General features: G+C 34.3%; 2 protein-coding genes across 3 annotated transcripts; one reads left to right on the top strand and one right to left on the bottom strand.

Annotated features, from left to right (window-relative positions):
* Positions 1-10,140: 10,140 nt before the first annotated feature.
* On the top strand, positions 10,141-12,581 carry LOC131596312 (L-type lectin-domain containing receptor kinase IX.1-like). The gene has a single exon (XM_058868935.1). It carries the CDS (start codon positions 10,357-10,359, stop codon positions 12,382-12,384), a length of 2,028 nt encoding a protein of 675 aa, XP_058724918.1. The 5' UTR covers positions 10,141-10,356; the 3' UTR covers positions 12,385-12,581.
* A 97-nt stretch (positions 12,582-12,678) lies between these two features.
* On the bottom strand, positions 12,679-15,769 carry LOC131596313 (probable folate-biopterin transporter 2). 2 transcript variants are annotated; one of them, XM_058868936.1, is made up of 5 exons: positions 14,968-15,769; positions 13,954-14,213; positions 13,762-13,857; positions 13,454-13,624; positions 12,679-13,341 (listed from the first exon to the last, which is right to left on the bottom strand). In XM_058868936.1, exons 1-5 carry the CDS (start codon positions 15,344-15,346, stop codon positions 12,736-12,738), a joined length of 1,512 nt encoding a protein of 503 aa, XP_058724919.1. In that variant the 5' UTR covers positions 15,347-15,769; the 3' UTR covers positions 12,679-12,735. The 2 variants fall into 2 exon arrangements, with proteins under 2 accessions (XP_058724919.1, XP_058724920.1); XM_058868937.1 differs by lacking the exon at positions 14,968-15,769 and adding an exon at positions 14,343-14,931.
* Between the last annotated feature and the right edge of the window lie 978 nt (positions 15,770-16,747).

The raw sequence follows: 16,747 nt of genomic DNA, 5'->3' as shown, positions 1-16,747 counted from the left end.
TATTTGTTTTCTTTCTGTAATAAAATTATTTGATAACTTTGTTATTCAAATCTTGTGATATTACATGGAGCTAGTTTATGCTCTTTTTTCTATTTCCCTTGACAAAAAAATGGAAATAAACATGTATATGAAATTGAGAATACAAAAGAATGTATCTTCTTTATGGTGTTACAGATTCTCATCAACATTGTGTACAAGGGAAATCAATTCAATATTTTTGGTTTCTGAAGCATCCATATCCACCTTTGAATCCACACTTTCTTTTGGAAGAAGAATAAAAGAGTTAGGATCAACTCTATGCACCAAAAACAGCATACAAAGGGGAGTGCTTAAAATATTCCGAATCAAAATCATTTAGTATACACCAACTTTGTAATGAATTTTATTTTATTAAAAACAAAATAAATGATCAACCATGACAAATTCCTACATAAATTAATACACAACTAAGAAGCATTAAGAAAAGAGATAGTAGTATTAAACATATGAATAATTTATAGTAATATTAAACTTATGAATAATTTATATAATTTTATAAGTTTATATTTTACAATAGAGAATTAATTAATATATTGCATAATAGCAAGACTATAATTGGTCACATAATAGACATTTGATCAATATAGGGCTTCGATTTTACTGGCCCTTAGAGGTAAGACTATTATTAGTCACTTTTACGAGTACACTTGACGCCCACCACGGAGTTCAATATAGAACACCCACATATACTATACATCTAAAAAATACATTATACATAGTGTAACTGGTACTGATACAGCATAAGAGCCTATATGCATCGTTATATATACTTGTCCCAAACGAATAATAAATAAAATATGGCAAATGATATACAAGGGTGCCTAAATAAAAAATTGGATCTATGTACACATCCATATGATCCACAGTGAAAGATAATACAAGCAAGCTCATCCTTGCCTTTAATCTACAAAGAATTACTTGAAAACAAAAATAATAGTTGGGTGAGATAACAATCTCAATGAGTTCCCCTATCTTGTGGGTTCACTCGGCTTTAAAGGGACTCTTATCAATTTCTTAACTTAAGCCTTTCAACTTACGTTACTTGTGTATCACTCACACAATTTTAACTAGGACTTGAGCGTTCAAAATATTATACACTTCAAACACATAACATGAGTTCACATAACTCAAAGAAACACTATTTGAGAATGCAAATAACAAAATATATTTCCCCAGTCGAGTCTAGGACTATGAACACGGGTCACAGATCTTTGTTACCTTTGACAACTTTCTCCAATCGATCCAAATCTATGGACTATGGACACAGGTCACGATTGTCCGCTCAATAAGGTACTTATTCTCCTCGGCTCATCCCAATCCAAGGATTATGGACACGGGTCACAAACTTCCTATAGTTGGATTACTTCTCCTCGGCCGATCCAAATCTCCATGGAGTATGGACACGGGTCACAATATCCAACCCAATGATTTATCTATCATGATCACTACTTTATATATGACTTGGATTTTGGATAAGCATGAATGGGGTTATTCCTAAATACGCAATTATTATCATCAATCTCCATGTGATTATATCATAATTATCATAGTATTTGACACAATTTACATGTGATTCAATCACAATCACAATATATAATAACATGTTTCCATACAATCTCATTGAATCACAACTATGACATTGTTTCCCATATATGCCTTCAGCATTCTCGTGGATGGGACGACTCATTTCATGTGACTACTCACTCATAGGTACACACTGAAATACCTCTTACATTTGAGTATCACAACCTAAGTTATATTTACTAATCTTTTTTTGGCTTATCACCACCGGTATAGTCCGGTTCGGGGGTCAGCTATGGCATCAAGTGGGTCAAGCCCCCTCCCGATCGAAGTTGCGGAGGATCGAAGTGTGGTTCTCCTTACCAAGTCCAGCGCCAATCACCCCTGGACCAACTAACGATTGATAATATTTACTAATCTTATTCACCTAGTTATGTTTCTAGGTTTAGTCTCACTCATCATCATAGGATTTGACCAATTATATTTCATTCAATGCAATAGCAAAAATTCACAAAACCTAATTCCCATTTCATGAACTTATTCCCCTAAAGATACGTCTAACTAGGCAGCCACCTCTTAGAGAGAATATTGATGATGAAATTGGGATGAAATCTTTTTGATCCAAGCCTTTTCCCTTCTTCTTCAAGCTTCCTTTTTCTCTTCAGTCTCTTCTTTCCTTCCTTTCTCTTCTTTCTTATTGTTTCTTTATCTCTTACTAACTTTGGTTAAATGAGAAAAAATGAGAGAAAAAGGAAAGTTCGTAGAAAACATGTTTGTTGTCTAGTGGCAACAAGTTTATCAATGTCTATTTTATCCTTGTCAAAACCTTCAAAATGTCACTCTTCAAAATTACCAAATTGTCCTCTCTTACCAATAAGTCACATCTTAGCTTGGTGATTACTCACTTTGTCCTAACTGACAAAGAATAAGGCATTTAGAAACTCTTTTTGTCCCAACTAACAAAGAATAGAGCATTTAAGAAGATGTGGGGTATTACATTCTCCCCCACTTAAATTGAAGTTTGTCCCTGAATTCCTCCTAAGTATGAGATGAAACACTTCTTGCATCCCTAACTTAAGTTAACACTTGACTTTGCTTGGTTGCGACTCTTTGCCCAATACACAGTTTCCTAACATACTAGAAACTCTAATATCTCCCTATTTATTGTATTCATTCTTTCACAACTTCTCGAGTCCTACTTGGTATAATCATCCTTATATTCCCATTCTTGGACTAACTCCAAAATTTTCTACAACCTACCTCTTCCAATATCACTCTGAATTGCTCGGTTACATATTTTTCCATAGTTCGCGACTTTCTCTTTCTTGCACTGAGTTAACAAAATTGCATAATCATTGCTCCTTATTCTAGTTGCATAGCCAACATTCATAAATTTTCACGATGTTAACTATTGATTCCTTACCTACATGCAATATTGATGACTATTCTCTCATAAGTTCTTTAACGAATCAAGCGACCTTTCAATCCAACCACTTATATTCTTATTAGAGTTCACTGGGTTTTATACTTTGTACTAAGCATGCACACGCTCGATGTCTCTCTTCCTCTATACAACTTCAATTAGATATCGCCCACTTGGTACAAAAGTGTCTTACTTCCAATCCTAGGAGTAATCATATCTCTGATTTTCCATGAACTTAACTGATTTCTTCCATCCATCATTTCCATTGTGCTATTCTGATTCAAACGACATGCAACACATCAAATTCGTAGATACGACTGATTAACTTATGGGCCTTTATAGAAAATCTACATTTTCCCTCCTGAGAGCCTACTGCCTAAAACAGTTTTAGAACCTTATTGACATCCACTGGTAGGATAACTTTTTTCTCCATACACAAGGGTTGAAAATAGGACCAACACCTTCCAAAAATAGATATGCATGAGTTACACGACTGCGTCTATAAGAGTGCAAAACATTCATGATTTTTTTGAGCTAGTTGCAATTAATCTAGATTGATCTGACAATACTCGGTTCTTATTGCTATCTTGTATATCGATTGTATTCACAAACTTGGTCATACAGGTTTTATGCATAAGAGCATATCCCCATCAGTTAGTTATATTCTATTAAGTCCTCGATAGGGCTCTGACCCACCCATTGGGTTCTGCTGACATGAGACTTCAACCCACTGACAAATTAATACCATTAAGGAACTTCTAATCATCAACAAAACAACGCTTCCATGGGATTTAACCCATCAAGGATGCAAATGTGAGTTTCTAACACTACTCCAGAGGCATACAATTCGGTTACACATCTTAAGATGACATCGCACTTCCTAACTATAATTAGTCATTTCAATCGTCCTGCTTTATCTCATGGAATTTCAAGCCCGTGTTCTTACGAATATTCGGTCCAAGTTACACACGTAAGTTTAAGCACATCTCATTCCATCTCTCGCCTAGAAAAAATAACTCAGGAATCCTGCAGATATGGTACGGTAACGTTGTATACATCAGGTACCACTCTCACGGGGGTCTACTTTCGAGGCCATGTATCTGAGTAATTTGTTAAGATGTCATACTATGACTATTTACTTATAACTTTTTGACACGTCAGCAAGATAGTGAACCGATCTCCTCGAGATCACCACCTGGTAAGTCTCTTCTAACTTCACTCCTTATTGCTCTCATTAGTCATAAGGGTGATACGCCAAAGACTTACTCACACTAAGTACAGTTCACATAGAATGGCTCCCCGAGCGTCTAACTTCCTTGGTATCTCTACAAGCGATTGACTATGTAATACACCCATAGAAATTTCAATATTAATTCTATTAATCTGTCTAGTAATAATCTTGCAACTCCTTTCTCAACACGCACATCTACGGTGTGTGTGTGTGTGTGTGTGTGCGCAGGCACGCGTGTGCGTGTGTGTTTGTGTGGGTATGTTATACCCCAAAATTTGCCCGCATCTTTTTTCAAGAAAACTTCAATCTAAAAATTAAGAGTTTCATATAATCTTGGATTTTCATATCCTGATTTATGAATACTTGGTTTTTAGAATCTTTCTTATACGGTATTTTGGCTCGCTGTTGGATTTACTCTTACGCAAACGCCAAGTACTGTTTATTACTTCACACACGCTATTTATTTGATATTTATTTACAGATAAATAGTACTGACGCAATTGGTACAGAACTAAATCTTTTGCAGGCATAGAGTCCGGGGATTCAGGCTGTACTGGTAACAAGTAAATTATTACTAATTTTTGTTTCCCACTAACTTTTGTACTATATTCCATTATTTTCAAAATCTCTTTTCAAATCTCTTTTTCAAAAATCAAATCCTAACTTTATTCTATACATCTCTCTTTTTCCCAACATTATCATACATTTCCTTTCAAATCTTACTTCCACTCAAATTTTCCTTTTGTACGGAATCACTTCATTCCCCAACGTCTCTATTCTTCTTTTCATTCTATAAATACCTCTCATTTTTTTCATAAAATCTCACATCATGTTCTAACTCATCTCTCAAATTTCTACTTCATATTCATTCTCTCTTCTTCCCCCGGCAAAAATGGCGAAGCGGATAGAAACGTGTTTTCTTATGGTCATCACCGTTGTGGTGGTAATCATGTCTTTCTTCTGTCTACATAGCCCTGAAAAATGTGGACCTGGGATCCTTACACTCCCAATCATCTACATGTTATTATTTGTAGCATGGGTTATCAATCGTCATTCTTAAAGTTTGCCGTATCTCCTATTTCTTAAATGTACCGTTTACTCGTCGTACTGTTCATTATAGTATGTAATATTTGTACCGTCAGTATTAAATGTTGTACTATTTGTCATACTGTTGCTTAATTATTCAGATAATATTTTGTGTGTTTTCTGCCAGTCAAATATTTATTTTTCTGTGCATTAAATGATTTTCAGGGTTGTTATCGGTAATTTTGCTCGCGTACAGTAAATATTAGTTATTTATTATGTCTGTGTTTTTTAACAAGTCATGTAAATAAACTTTCATCTTTCACATAAAACAAAAACAACAAAAAGAAAATTAACTTTGACTGTTGATTTTCCACTCTAACTGCTGAACAGTCAGTTGACAGTCAAACTGCTGACAGTACAATTCTCCGTGTCTTGTACCATTAATCAAATCAAACTTTTGCATTTCAAAATTCCAATATTTTTGTCCTAGAAGTCTTCTGAATATCACATGATTAACAGAGACTCAACACTGCACAAAAATCAGGTACGCTTAACTGTCTCCTACACAAACAGTCCCTAATTAGGGTTTCTTGTTTTTTCAGGAGAAACAAGTTTTTGAGACCTCAAATGGATTTCATGGACCTCCATATATCTCAAAGTACCATCATACAAATTTTCAAACTTCAACTCACTCAGACGCACCGTCAGCAGTTCAAACGGTCAACAGACGACCCGTTTGACCAAAAAAAGTCAACAGACAGTCAAAAATGAATTTTTTTGTCAACATCCATATTTTGTCAAAGCATTCATCATTTGATCATTGGATGATCATAATTCATCAAGGAAAGATAAAAAATCAACAAAACCCTAAGATTCAAAACTAGGGTTTTCTCCTAAAAAGTCAACTGAACTTTGACTGGTCATAACTCTCTCACCCTTCATCCCAAAAATTCAAACCAAAGCTCATTTTGAAGGAAATTGAATTATCTTTCAAATGCAATTGGTCCCATGGTCATTAGGTTCACCATTTGAAAAATATGAACCAAGACATTACAGGTCATTTTCAAAGTCAACAGAAAGACACTTTTTTCAAAAGGACACACAAGGAGCATGGAAAATCATTTTGACATGAGACCAAGGACATTGGTTAGAGGACTCTTTGAGGTTTCCAAAAAGTGCAAGATCTCCTTCATATGATAAAAATTGAGGGATTTACACCTTGTTGAAGTTGGCTAAATTTTGGGAAAATGCATGAAACCAACATTGATCAAAAATGTATTTTTTCCAAATGGGGCCAAGTTTTCATCATCCAAACATGTCTACCATGATATAATGGGCCTCCCACGACCAAGACAAAGCCCACATCATTTTTGTTCCATTTTTGATTTAATTTTATCATATTTAAGATTAAATTGAAAAAGGAAAATGGAAGGATAATGCATAGCTTAAATCTTAAGCACGACTCATCAAGGAATCTTTAATTTTCTGCAGAAAAATGAAGTACAAGGCAAGAGAAGTAAAGGAGAGCAAGATTGAGTCAAAGTTTCAAAGATTTTTAATATAAAAAAATCAAAGTTTCAACAAAGACATAAATGCTTCTAGCTTAGTTTTTAAGCACCTCTTGGCTTATATAAAGGCTAGCATACTTCATCAATAGGGAGGGACACGAAAATAGCAAGGGGGCATAGCAAGAAACTTCATAAAATTCTCAAAAATTCCATAACTTTGTAAATTTTCGTTTTCCATATTCCAATCATTATCAATACAAATAAACACTTCCAATCATCTCCTAAAGTAATATAGAGTAAGAATAAACTTTTTGTTTGGTCCCATGAGAGTCATAACATGCGTATGATGTTTTCCATGAACATACACATATAGCTTTCGTTTTTGTATGCATGCTTGACTAAAATGAAAACTAACCATTTGCATGGACTCATGGCATGATATAGAGTAGGTTTGAGTGATCACATGCAAGCTTAAACGTGGTTTTGAAGCTCCACCATTTTTGAGCTTCAAACATGTGAAGCTTTCGTTCTCCATGATACAAGCTCCAAATGAAAAAACTAACGACGCTATCATGTTCAGAAGGGTCCATTTAGGTGATCTGGGTGGCCCTTGTTCCTTTTTATTTTCGTTTTGTAGGTCATTCAAAAGATTGAAGATTCGGAAGCAAAATCCGCAAGAAAATCCGCAGGTAAGTCTGCAGGAAATTCCGCAGGTAAAAGGAAGAAGATGATGAATAGTGAGGTTGAAAAGTTGACCGCTCGCGTGGCACTTTCCCTTCCTCTCATTCGCTGGTCAACCTGCGTGTGGGCCCAGTCAAAAGTTTGAATGCCCTTGGATTCAGTGCATGTCCCCCACTAGCATATTATGTTCCCTCACAATCTAAGCCATTAGATCATGATTTCAGCATATCCAACGCCTAAAAACGAGCCCCCATAGCATGAACCTCGTTTAATTACCACACATGATCATACTTTTAATATTTTCATTTTATTTTGTTTTCTTTATAAAATTAATTTAAAATAGTTCTAAAAATCCAAAAAATACACAAAAAATATTTTTAGGCTTCTAAAATAATATTTTATTTTCTGATATAAAAATATTTTATTTTTCTTCATAATTTAAATATTTTGTATAATTAATTTGATAATATGCATATAGTTATCTTTTAATTATTTTAACCAATCAAAAAATCATAAAAAAATTGTTCTTTATATTAAATATAGTTTATATATTATAGACTAATTTTGTACATATTTAGGATAATTTTCTCTTTAAGTTTTTATTATTTTTATAATTATTTGTATAATTATGTATTAATTAACTTAATAATTTCAAAATCAATTTCAAAAATTCCAAAAAAAAAATAGTTGTATTTTTAAATTAATTAACAAGCATTTTGAACATATTTTAAACTTAATTTTTAGGTTTAAATTTTATTTCCATCTTTTTCTCATTTTAATTAAATTAATCATGCATTAATTATAATTAAAATCAATCATCAAAAATCCAAAAATATTTCTTTATTTTCTTGCAATTTAAATTCATAGATCAAGTGTATAGGTTGTCAAATTCATGTAAATAGCGTAGTTTACATTTCCTGCACAATCGATGTAATAGCGTAGATTTACTTTCCGCATTTTACATTTCCGCATTTTAAATTCCAGCACATATAAAACTGCGTGTATGCCAAAGATAAAAATTGAATCGTTAGATCACTAACTTCAAAGATAAAATATCTGAATCAAAACACAATCACACTTGCACCTCTTAGGATAATCCCTCCTTTACTCTTTTTCAAAATCAAAATCAAACTCTACTGTTTCAAATGCAAAATCGAACTTTCGTTTTCATCCGGTGAAAGGATAGTTTTCTAAAGGAAATAGGATAAAGACCTTATAACTTAGGGTAGACCTCCTAATTTGCTTGCTCAAATCAAAACAAACAAATCTCTCATATATCATTGTTTTTTCAAAATAAAACTTTCAAAGAAGACAATACTTTGAATATATCCAAACAAGGATCATTACTAAGTTAACGTTCTTTTTTCAAAAACATCTTTTGAAAGATAAAAACACTTTGTATACATCCGCACAAGGATCATTACAAAGTCAATTTACAAAGGTATTTGAAACCACATACGAGCATTTCAAGGCAATAGAAAAGTGATTGAAAACAAGTGAGCTAAGCAAATTAAAGAGCCCATGGATAACCATGGATACAAAGGGTGCTAACACCTTCCCTTTGTATAACCTACCTCCTTACCCAGAATTTCTTAAAGGTCTTTTTTCTGTTTCTTTTATAAACCTTTCCTTAATTGGATAAAATAAAAGGTCGGTGGCGACTCTCTGATTTTCAAAAACACAAAAGCAGAAACAAAAAAGAGTCAGTTCGCGTATCTCTCCGCGAGAGGTATGGCAAAAATCGAGGTCGACAGGGTACATGTGTGTGTGAGAGCGCACGCACACGTGTGCACGTGCATGTCCGCATGTGCCCGTACGCGCATGCATGCACGTGTGTTGTGAAAACTACAACGGAAACCAACTTTGCTATTCTCCGATACAGTGGGTCAAATGGGGTATCTGCATGATTAGCACTCAAACGTCCAAGTCAATTTAGGATAATTGTGGTGAGAGTGAAAATTAGAGATTGTGTACTTGAAAGTCCTTTGTAAGGTATTTATATATTAGGCTCAATGTAGTAGGCGGAATAAGCGAGCCTTGTCTTATTAGACCTTTGGCCGACAAAGAACAATTGCCCCTAAGACTCTTTGGACACTCTCTGGAGAGTTTTTTAGCAGTCGTGACTGGATTTCAGGAATAGTTGTTCATGAGTCGATTGACATGCATTGCTTTGGATTTTCCATAACGTAATGGGAAACATGAGCATTAAATGCAATTTCTTCATTGAAATGTTTTGTTGTTTTTCTCTTAACGTGTGACTTGAAAATGTAGAGAATGGTTGTGTACTTGAGTTTGGTTGTGTTTCAAAGATGAAATATGACCGTTGATCCACACTTGCCTCTTCCTTTAAATTTGATCCGCACAATTTTCTTCGCATAAAAGTAGATAGTTTTTACAATGTTTCTATCAAAAATTGCAAACAATGTTTAATTACAAATAAAATTTAAATCAAATCTAAAAATTGTTAGATTTTATGTTAGAAAACTATTACAAAATTTGAAAAAAAGAATATGAATATGACATCATGTTGGTCGCATGAATAAAGTGTATGTAAATATTTAAGTTTGTTTATTATTCACACACTGACACACTATATTCTACTAAGATTTTACATTATCATTGAGTGATGGAAAGCTCTTCATTGCAGACACTTCTACTCTTTCCAAGTGGTAATCTTAATTAATGTGTAGTGACCATCCCGTTAAGAAACTTTTCCAAAATATTCAGCACAAAAATCCAAACAAAATGAAGTGGTCGTCGAGTCAAGAACCTATGAAGTCGTCGTCGAGTCAAGAACCTCTTCCGCACCACATTTTAGTCTATATTTTTTTCCTACACAATATCTTCAATTATACACATTGCAAAAAACCATAGCAGCCATTCTATGTTTCTTCAGTTGTTGTCAGAAACAAAAAAACCAGACAACCATGTTTAACTCTCCGTCATCTTGTTCTTCTTCAAACATCATTAATCTCTGCAAATACATTATTCTTATTCTTTCACTACTCTTCTTCACACTTCCAGAAACAAACTCACTTTTCTTCAACATAACAAACTTCGACGACCCAACAGTTTCAAACAACATCTCATACCAAGGTGATGGACAATCAAGCAACGGTTCAATCAATCTCAACAAAGTAAGTGACATTTCCCGTGTAGGAAGAGCAATCTATTCACAGCCTTTACATTTATGGGACAAAAACACTAAAACTCTCACTCATTTCACTACAAGTTTCACTTTCACCATTGATAAAGTGAATAATAAATCCTATGCTGATGGTTTTGTGTTTTATATTGCTCCATTGGGTTATCAGATTCCACCAAATTCAGCTGGTAGTGTTTTTGGTCTTTTTAATGATACTACTAATAGTAATGCTCTTATGAATTATGTTGTTGCTGTTGAGTTTGATACTCATGTTGGAGCTACTGATCCACCGATGACACATGTTGGTATTGATGATAATTCTTTGACTTCTGTTGCTGTTGGGAAATTTGATATTGATAATAATCTTGGTAAGATTTGTTATGTTTTGATTGATTATAATTCTGATAAGAAGATGTTGGAAGTGTTTTGGTCCTTTCATGGAAGGATTGTTAAAGGTGTTGGAAATGGAAATGGAAATTCTTCACTGTCTTATCAGATTGATCTTATGCAGAAACTGCCTGAGTATGTGAATATTGGATTTTCGGCTTCGACAGGTCTTTTGAGGGAAAGTAATGTTATTCATTCTTGGGAGTTTAGTTCGAATTTGAAGTCGGATTCGTCGGTGGATGTTCAGTTGGAGAGGAATGGAGGAAAAGGGTCGTTGAAAACGGTTGTGATTGTTGTTCCGGTTGTTTTGGTGTTTTTGATAGCTAGTGTTGTTGGTTGGTTGATTGTGAAGAGGAAAAGGAAGAATGTTAATGATGGGCTTGATGAATATGGAATACCTGTTCCGGCGAAATTTGATTTGGATAAAGCCACAATACCGAGAAGATTTGAATATAGCGAACTAGTTGCAGCTACGAATGGTTTTGCTGATGATAGGATGCTTGGAAGAGGAGGGTATGGACAAGTTTACAAAGGTGCTTTGAGTTATTTAGGAAGAGTTGTTGCTGTGAAGAGGATTTTCGCCGATTTTGAGAATTCAGAAAGAGTTTTCATCAATGAGGTTAGGATTATAAGCCGTTTGATACATAGAAACTTGGTTCAATTCATAGGTTGGTGTCATGAACAAGGTGAGTTTCTCTTAGTTTTTGAATACATGCCTAATGGAAGCCTTGACACACATTTATTTGGTGACAAGAAAAGTTTGGCTTGGGAAGTAAGGTACAGAGTTGCATTAGGTGTTGTGAATGCGCTTCGTTATCTTCACGACGACGCCGAGCAATGTGTTCTTCATAGAGATATCAAATCAGCTAATGTGTTGTTGGACACTGATTTCAGCACGAAGCTCGGCGATTTCGGGATGGCGAAACTCGTTGATCCTATGTTGAGAACACAAAGAACAGGTGTGGTTGGAACATATGGTTATCTAGCACCTGAATATATCAATGGAGGAAGGGCTAGTAAAGAATCTGACATGTATAGTTTTGGAATTGTTGCTTTGGAGTTAGCAACTGGGAGAAGGATTTTTCAAGATGGTGAGTTTCATGTGCCTTTGATGAATTGGGTTTGGGGACTTTATGTTGCAGGGAATCTTATGAGTGCTGCTGATGAGAGATTGAATAAGGAATTTGATGTTAGTGAAATGAAGAGTTTGCTTATTGTAGGGTTATGGTGTACTCATTCAAATGATAAAGAAAGACCTAAGGCTTATGAAGTGATTAAGGTTCTTCAAAATGAAATGGCATTACCTGAACTTCCACTTGATATGCATGATCGTGCTCCTCCTATTGTAGGCTTTAGGCCGCTGTCCAATGCTCCCTCGTTGTCACCAAGTATGACTAACAGCCTTGTTTCCGTTGGACGTTAGTCCGATGATTCTGCGAGTTTACGAGTTGAAGTCAGATGACTAGTCAGTTAGTCATTAGTAAGTTGATTATGTGAGTTAACAAGTTGAAGTCAGATGATTCTTCGAGTTAACGAGTTGAGTTTTTTTTTCGTGGATGGAAGTTATGATCTTTTTATGTGTAATTGAGTTCATTCTATTTCTATGTATAATTGTTTTCTTTCTGTAATAAAATTGTTTATTAACTGTTATTCAAATCTTCTGATATTACATGGAGCTAGTTTATGCGCTTTTTTCTATTTCACTTGACAAAAAAAATGGAAATAAACATGTATATGAAATTGAGAATAGAAAAGAATGTATCTTTTTATGGTGTTACATATTATCATCAACACTGTGTACAAGGGAAATCAATTCAACATTTTTGGTTTCTGAAGCATCCATATCCACCTTTGAATCCACACTTTCTTTTGGAAGAAGAACAAAAGAGTTAGGATCAACTCTAGGCACCAAAAACAGCATACAAAGTGGAGTGATTCTTAAAATATTCCGAATCAAAATCGCCAACCAAATATTATCAAATTTTGTTCTTGTGATATTTAGCACGTGAAGTACAAATCCGCCGGCCCATGACGACGAGAGAAGTCCAACATTATCGATTGACATTAATAGAGCAAAGAATGTTCCTTCGATGCCAGAAGGACAAAGCTTGGAGCTTAGTACAAGCATAGGCATCCATTTTAGTCGAATAGTCATTTGTCCTATGCTTTCGACGAAAACAACAAAGACGTAATCTGGAATACCGAATTTTAGGTTCAATCTCAAGACAATAATCAGATCAAACATCCCTGATAGACCATAGAGTAACTGAGTCCAAAAGAGCAAGTCTCTGAATGCGTAATCCTTTAGCGCGTATTGGTATAGTATTGCGCCTAAAAGGGAACCCACTGAACTGATTGAAAATATGAAACCTACACTCTCCTGTGTTAGAGAAAATGCAAGACAAAGGTTACTGGTTTTCTATGCTATTATCTTCTATTGAACAAAATTATGAAAAATCTCGATACTGATAAATATGCCTAATCATATATACCTGAGAGAAAGACGGTCCATCCTTTGAGTCTGTATACCAATAAAACATTCCTTCGAGGATATTCAAACTCAGCGCAAGGGATAGATACATGTATAAACAAGGCCTCCATACATTTTCGCTCTTCAATGTCGTCCACATTGCCTTGCTAGCATCCACAAAATTTTGGTTCACCTAGAGAATGGAAAAATCATATATTGTAAGATCGCAAAACTTGCGCAATTTCACAATATGGGATGCGATTCAACACGTAAATGGTACAATCGGACAATCTTACGAGTTAGATCGTGATTTTGGTAACTTAAATATACCTGTCTGTAAGAGAAATTTTGCATACGAGGCTCGTCAAGCAGAAATCCAACCAAAATTACAAGTCCCGCCGGAATAGTCAACAAACCAAATACCCCCTATGAGAAAAATCTTTCAGATTGCGAAAAAAGAATGTAATGAAGTACATTTAAGACGATGAAAAACTTAGAAAAATAATTAAGAGGGTAACTAACCATAGGGCCTATAAGGTGAACAAAGATGCCACTAACTGAGAATCCTAATAATGCTCCAACAGAAGAACTAAAGGCGCATAAACTTTGCATGTCTGCAGCAAGGGAAGGATGAGAGATACTGTTCTGTGCAACACAAGCATCAATGGTCACGTCGGCTATTGCCACCCCAGCACTCCCTGCTGTTAATGCTAAAAGAGCCAGCACAAGATGTAGGTTTTCATGAAATGACAACAAAAGCATCGCGGTCGCTCCTAATAAACCTGCAATCATAAAAAAGGAATCAAATTTCAGACCACTATATTAGCGAACCGGTCTAAAACTCTCTTCGTCACCCCTTGCAGATATTATTGATCTGTGATAAAAGACAATATTAATCCTGAATAAGAAACCTATAAAAGTGCAAAACGGTCTTTCTCAGGCATCCTTATCACGTAAGATCTTACGATCCAGCACTCAATTTTGACTACACTGAATTGATCAAGGTTAAAAATCACAGTCGTGCCTCAGTCCTTCGTATTATAAAGAATCACAGACAAATTTGACCCAAACTGCAGTCTAGAAAATATCAAAAGGTTCAAAACCTTTGAAGTTAGTTACTACCAACCAAACAGTCAAAGCCCCATTGACTAAGAGACCAATCTCCCATTTCATTCTCACATCTAATGAGAAACGACCCAAAAAAAGTGGTCACGAGACGTAGGCATCCCTCACCTAACAACCGAATAATTTAGGGTTGAGTTAGGTCAAATCCAATGCGCTCAAACCCATCAAACTGTTCTTACACAAGTCACCTAACTAAAACTTCAGCATCCATCAAAGTTCAATTCAATTTGATGAACAAAATCAACAAGGATACACAAAGATACATAAAAACCTACAATGTTTCATCTAACAAATAATCAAAATTCCAACCTAAAACATAAATTAAGCTAGTTAGCTAAATCTTACCTAAATCTATCCAACAAATTTGAACAAAATCAGAAGAAAAAATCAAGAACATCACATAAAACATACCAGCAAAAATGAAATAAGGCCTTCTCCGGTATCCCAATATAGGCACAACATCAGTAAGAAGACCCCATAAGGGTTTAACAATCCAAGGAATAGAGGTAATTCCAGCATAAACCTGTGCTTCAGAAGGTTGAACTTTCTGAACATCTTTCATATAATACTTTGTTCCAACACCAGCAAGAGCTCCACCAACACCTTGACTTATTCCATAAACAACAACAACTCCTAACACAAAACTCCAATGCATTTCCCTTGAAAGCATTTTGAACCAATGAATTGGAATGTAAAAACAGTTCCAAATCCAATAACCCTTTGACTTTTTCTCTTCATTTTGTTCCTGAGATTCAGAAACTGAATCTTCTTGATTCTCTTCCTCCTGCATTGTGTTACTGTTATTCAAGACTCAAGACCAAATCAAGACTAAAACTTTCCAAAAAAAAATATATTTTTTTTATGATTTTCTATAGCCCATGATGTGAATCTATTGCCCCTTGAAGGGTTTGAAACATTTTTAAGTGATTTGAGTTTTGGAAATGAAGAAAAAATGGATTTTTTTTGCAAAGAAAAGGATGAGCTTGACCATGAGGTATATTGAATTAAATTATTATTTTGTAATTGTATGGATCTCTATGAATAATTAATGAATGGTAGAAAAAAACTACATGGTAAAAAAATGTTGCTTCTTGTTGAAAATGGATGCAATTGTCTCAAGATATTTGGTGAGGGGGTAAAACAAATTCAAGACAGCTGTTGAAATGAAAGCATTTGTGATAACTGATAAGTACAAACGGATGATGTTTCCTAAGTTTGACTATTAAATTAGGAAACAAAACTTCTACTTGACATCATTTCTTTTGTATGTTACTTAATACTTATCAAAGGAGTTATATATTAGGATGATGAATATGCCTCAAATTTAACAGAAAAAAATCAATTTGATTGGGGGTAGAGAAGAAGTGGGTGCAAAAATAATTTTGAGTTTTAAAAATAAGAGCAGGATGTAGGTGTTGATATTCATAATTGTTATGTTATCATTGTATTTATTAATTTTTTAAAACATTTATTTTTATTAAAATAATACATTGTTTTGAAAATTAATATTTAGATTTTTTATTTTTAAAGTATAAGTTGAATAATTAATTTTAATTACTATTTTTTATGCTAGAAACAAAATTTGAAGATTTTGTAAAAAGTATAATGTAATGAGAAAAATTGTGTTTCTTCGTCCTCCATTAAGGTCTGAGGTGTGTGTTCAATAATCATCTTTTAAAGAATTTAGAGATAGACGAACAACAAAATAGAGGCTAGGTTGGTGAGGTTGAAAATTGTCAATAAGCATGAAGCTTCAGCTTGAGGAAGGGTGTTAGATAACATTGAGAGATGCATTTTACTTATTATTCAAGCAATCAACTAACTTGCCATTTTAGGAAACTCTAGTTTTGAAATTCTGTTACAGTTAGTTAGGACTTTTTGTTTTTAGTTTTTAGTTTTTAGTTTGTTGGTTGGTTAGATAGGTTGTATATATAGTTGGTTGTAGTCACTTTGTTACAATTAGTTAAAACTTTCTGTTTTTAGTTTTTAGTTTGTTAGTTGATTAGATCGGTTGTATATATAGTTGGTTGTAGTCTCTTGGAGATTTCAACCTGAATCAATGTAATAGCAGCTTCTTCTTCATTTTTTGTTTTATCTTCTCAACGCATTCTTCAATTCACTCCATGGATTCTTCAATATATTAACATGGTATCATTCGTCATTTCGATCCAACCCTTTATATCATCTTTTA

This window comes from Vicia villosa, linkage group LG4 (assembly GCF_029867415.1).
Source record: "Vicia villosa cultivar HV-30 ecotype Madison, WI linkage group LG4, Vvil1.0, whole genome shotgun sequence".
NCBI lineage: Eukaryota > Viridiplantae > Streptophyta > Magnoliopsida > Fabales > Fabaceae > Vicia > Vicia villosa.
The sequence above is the reverse complement of the archived record's forward strand: the minus strand, read 5'-3'. Positions and strand labels throughout refer to the sequence as shown.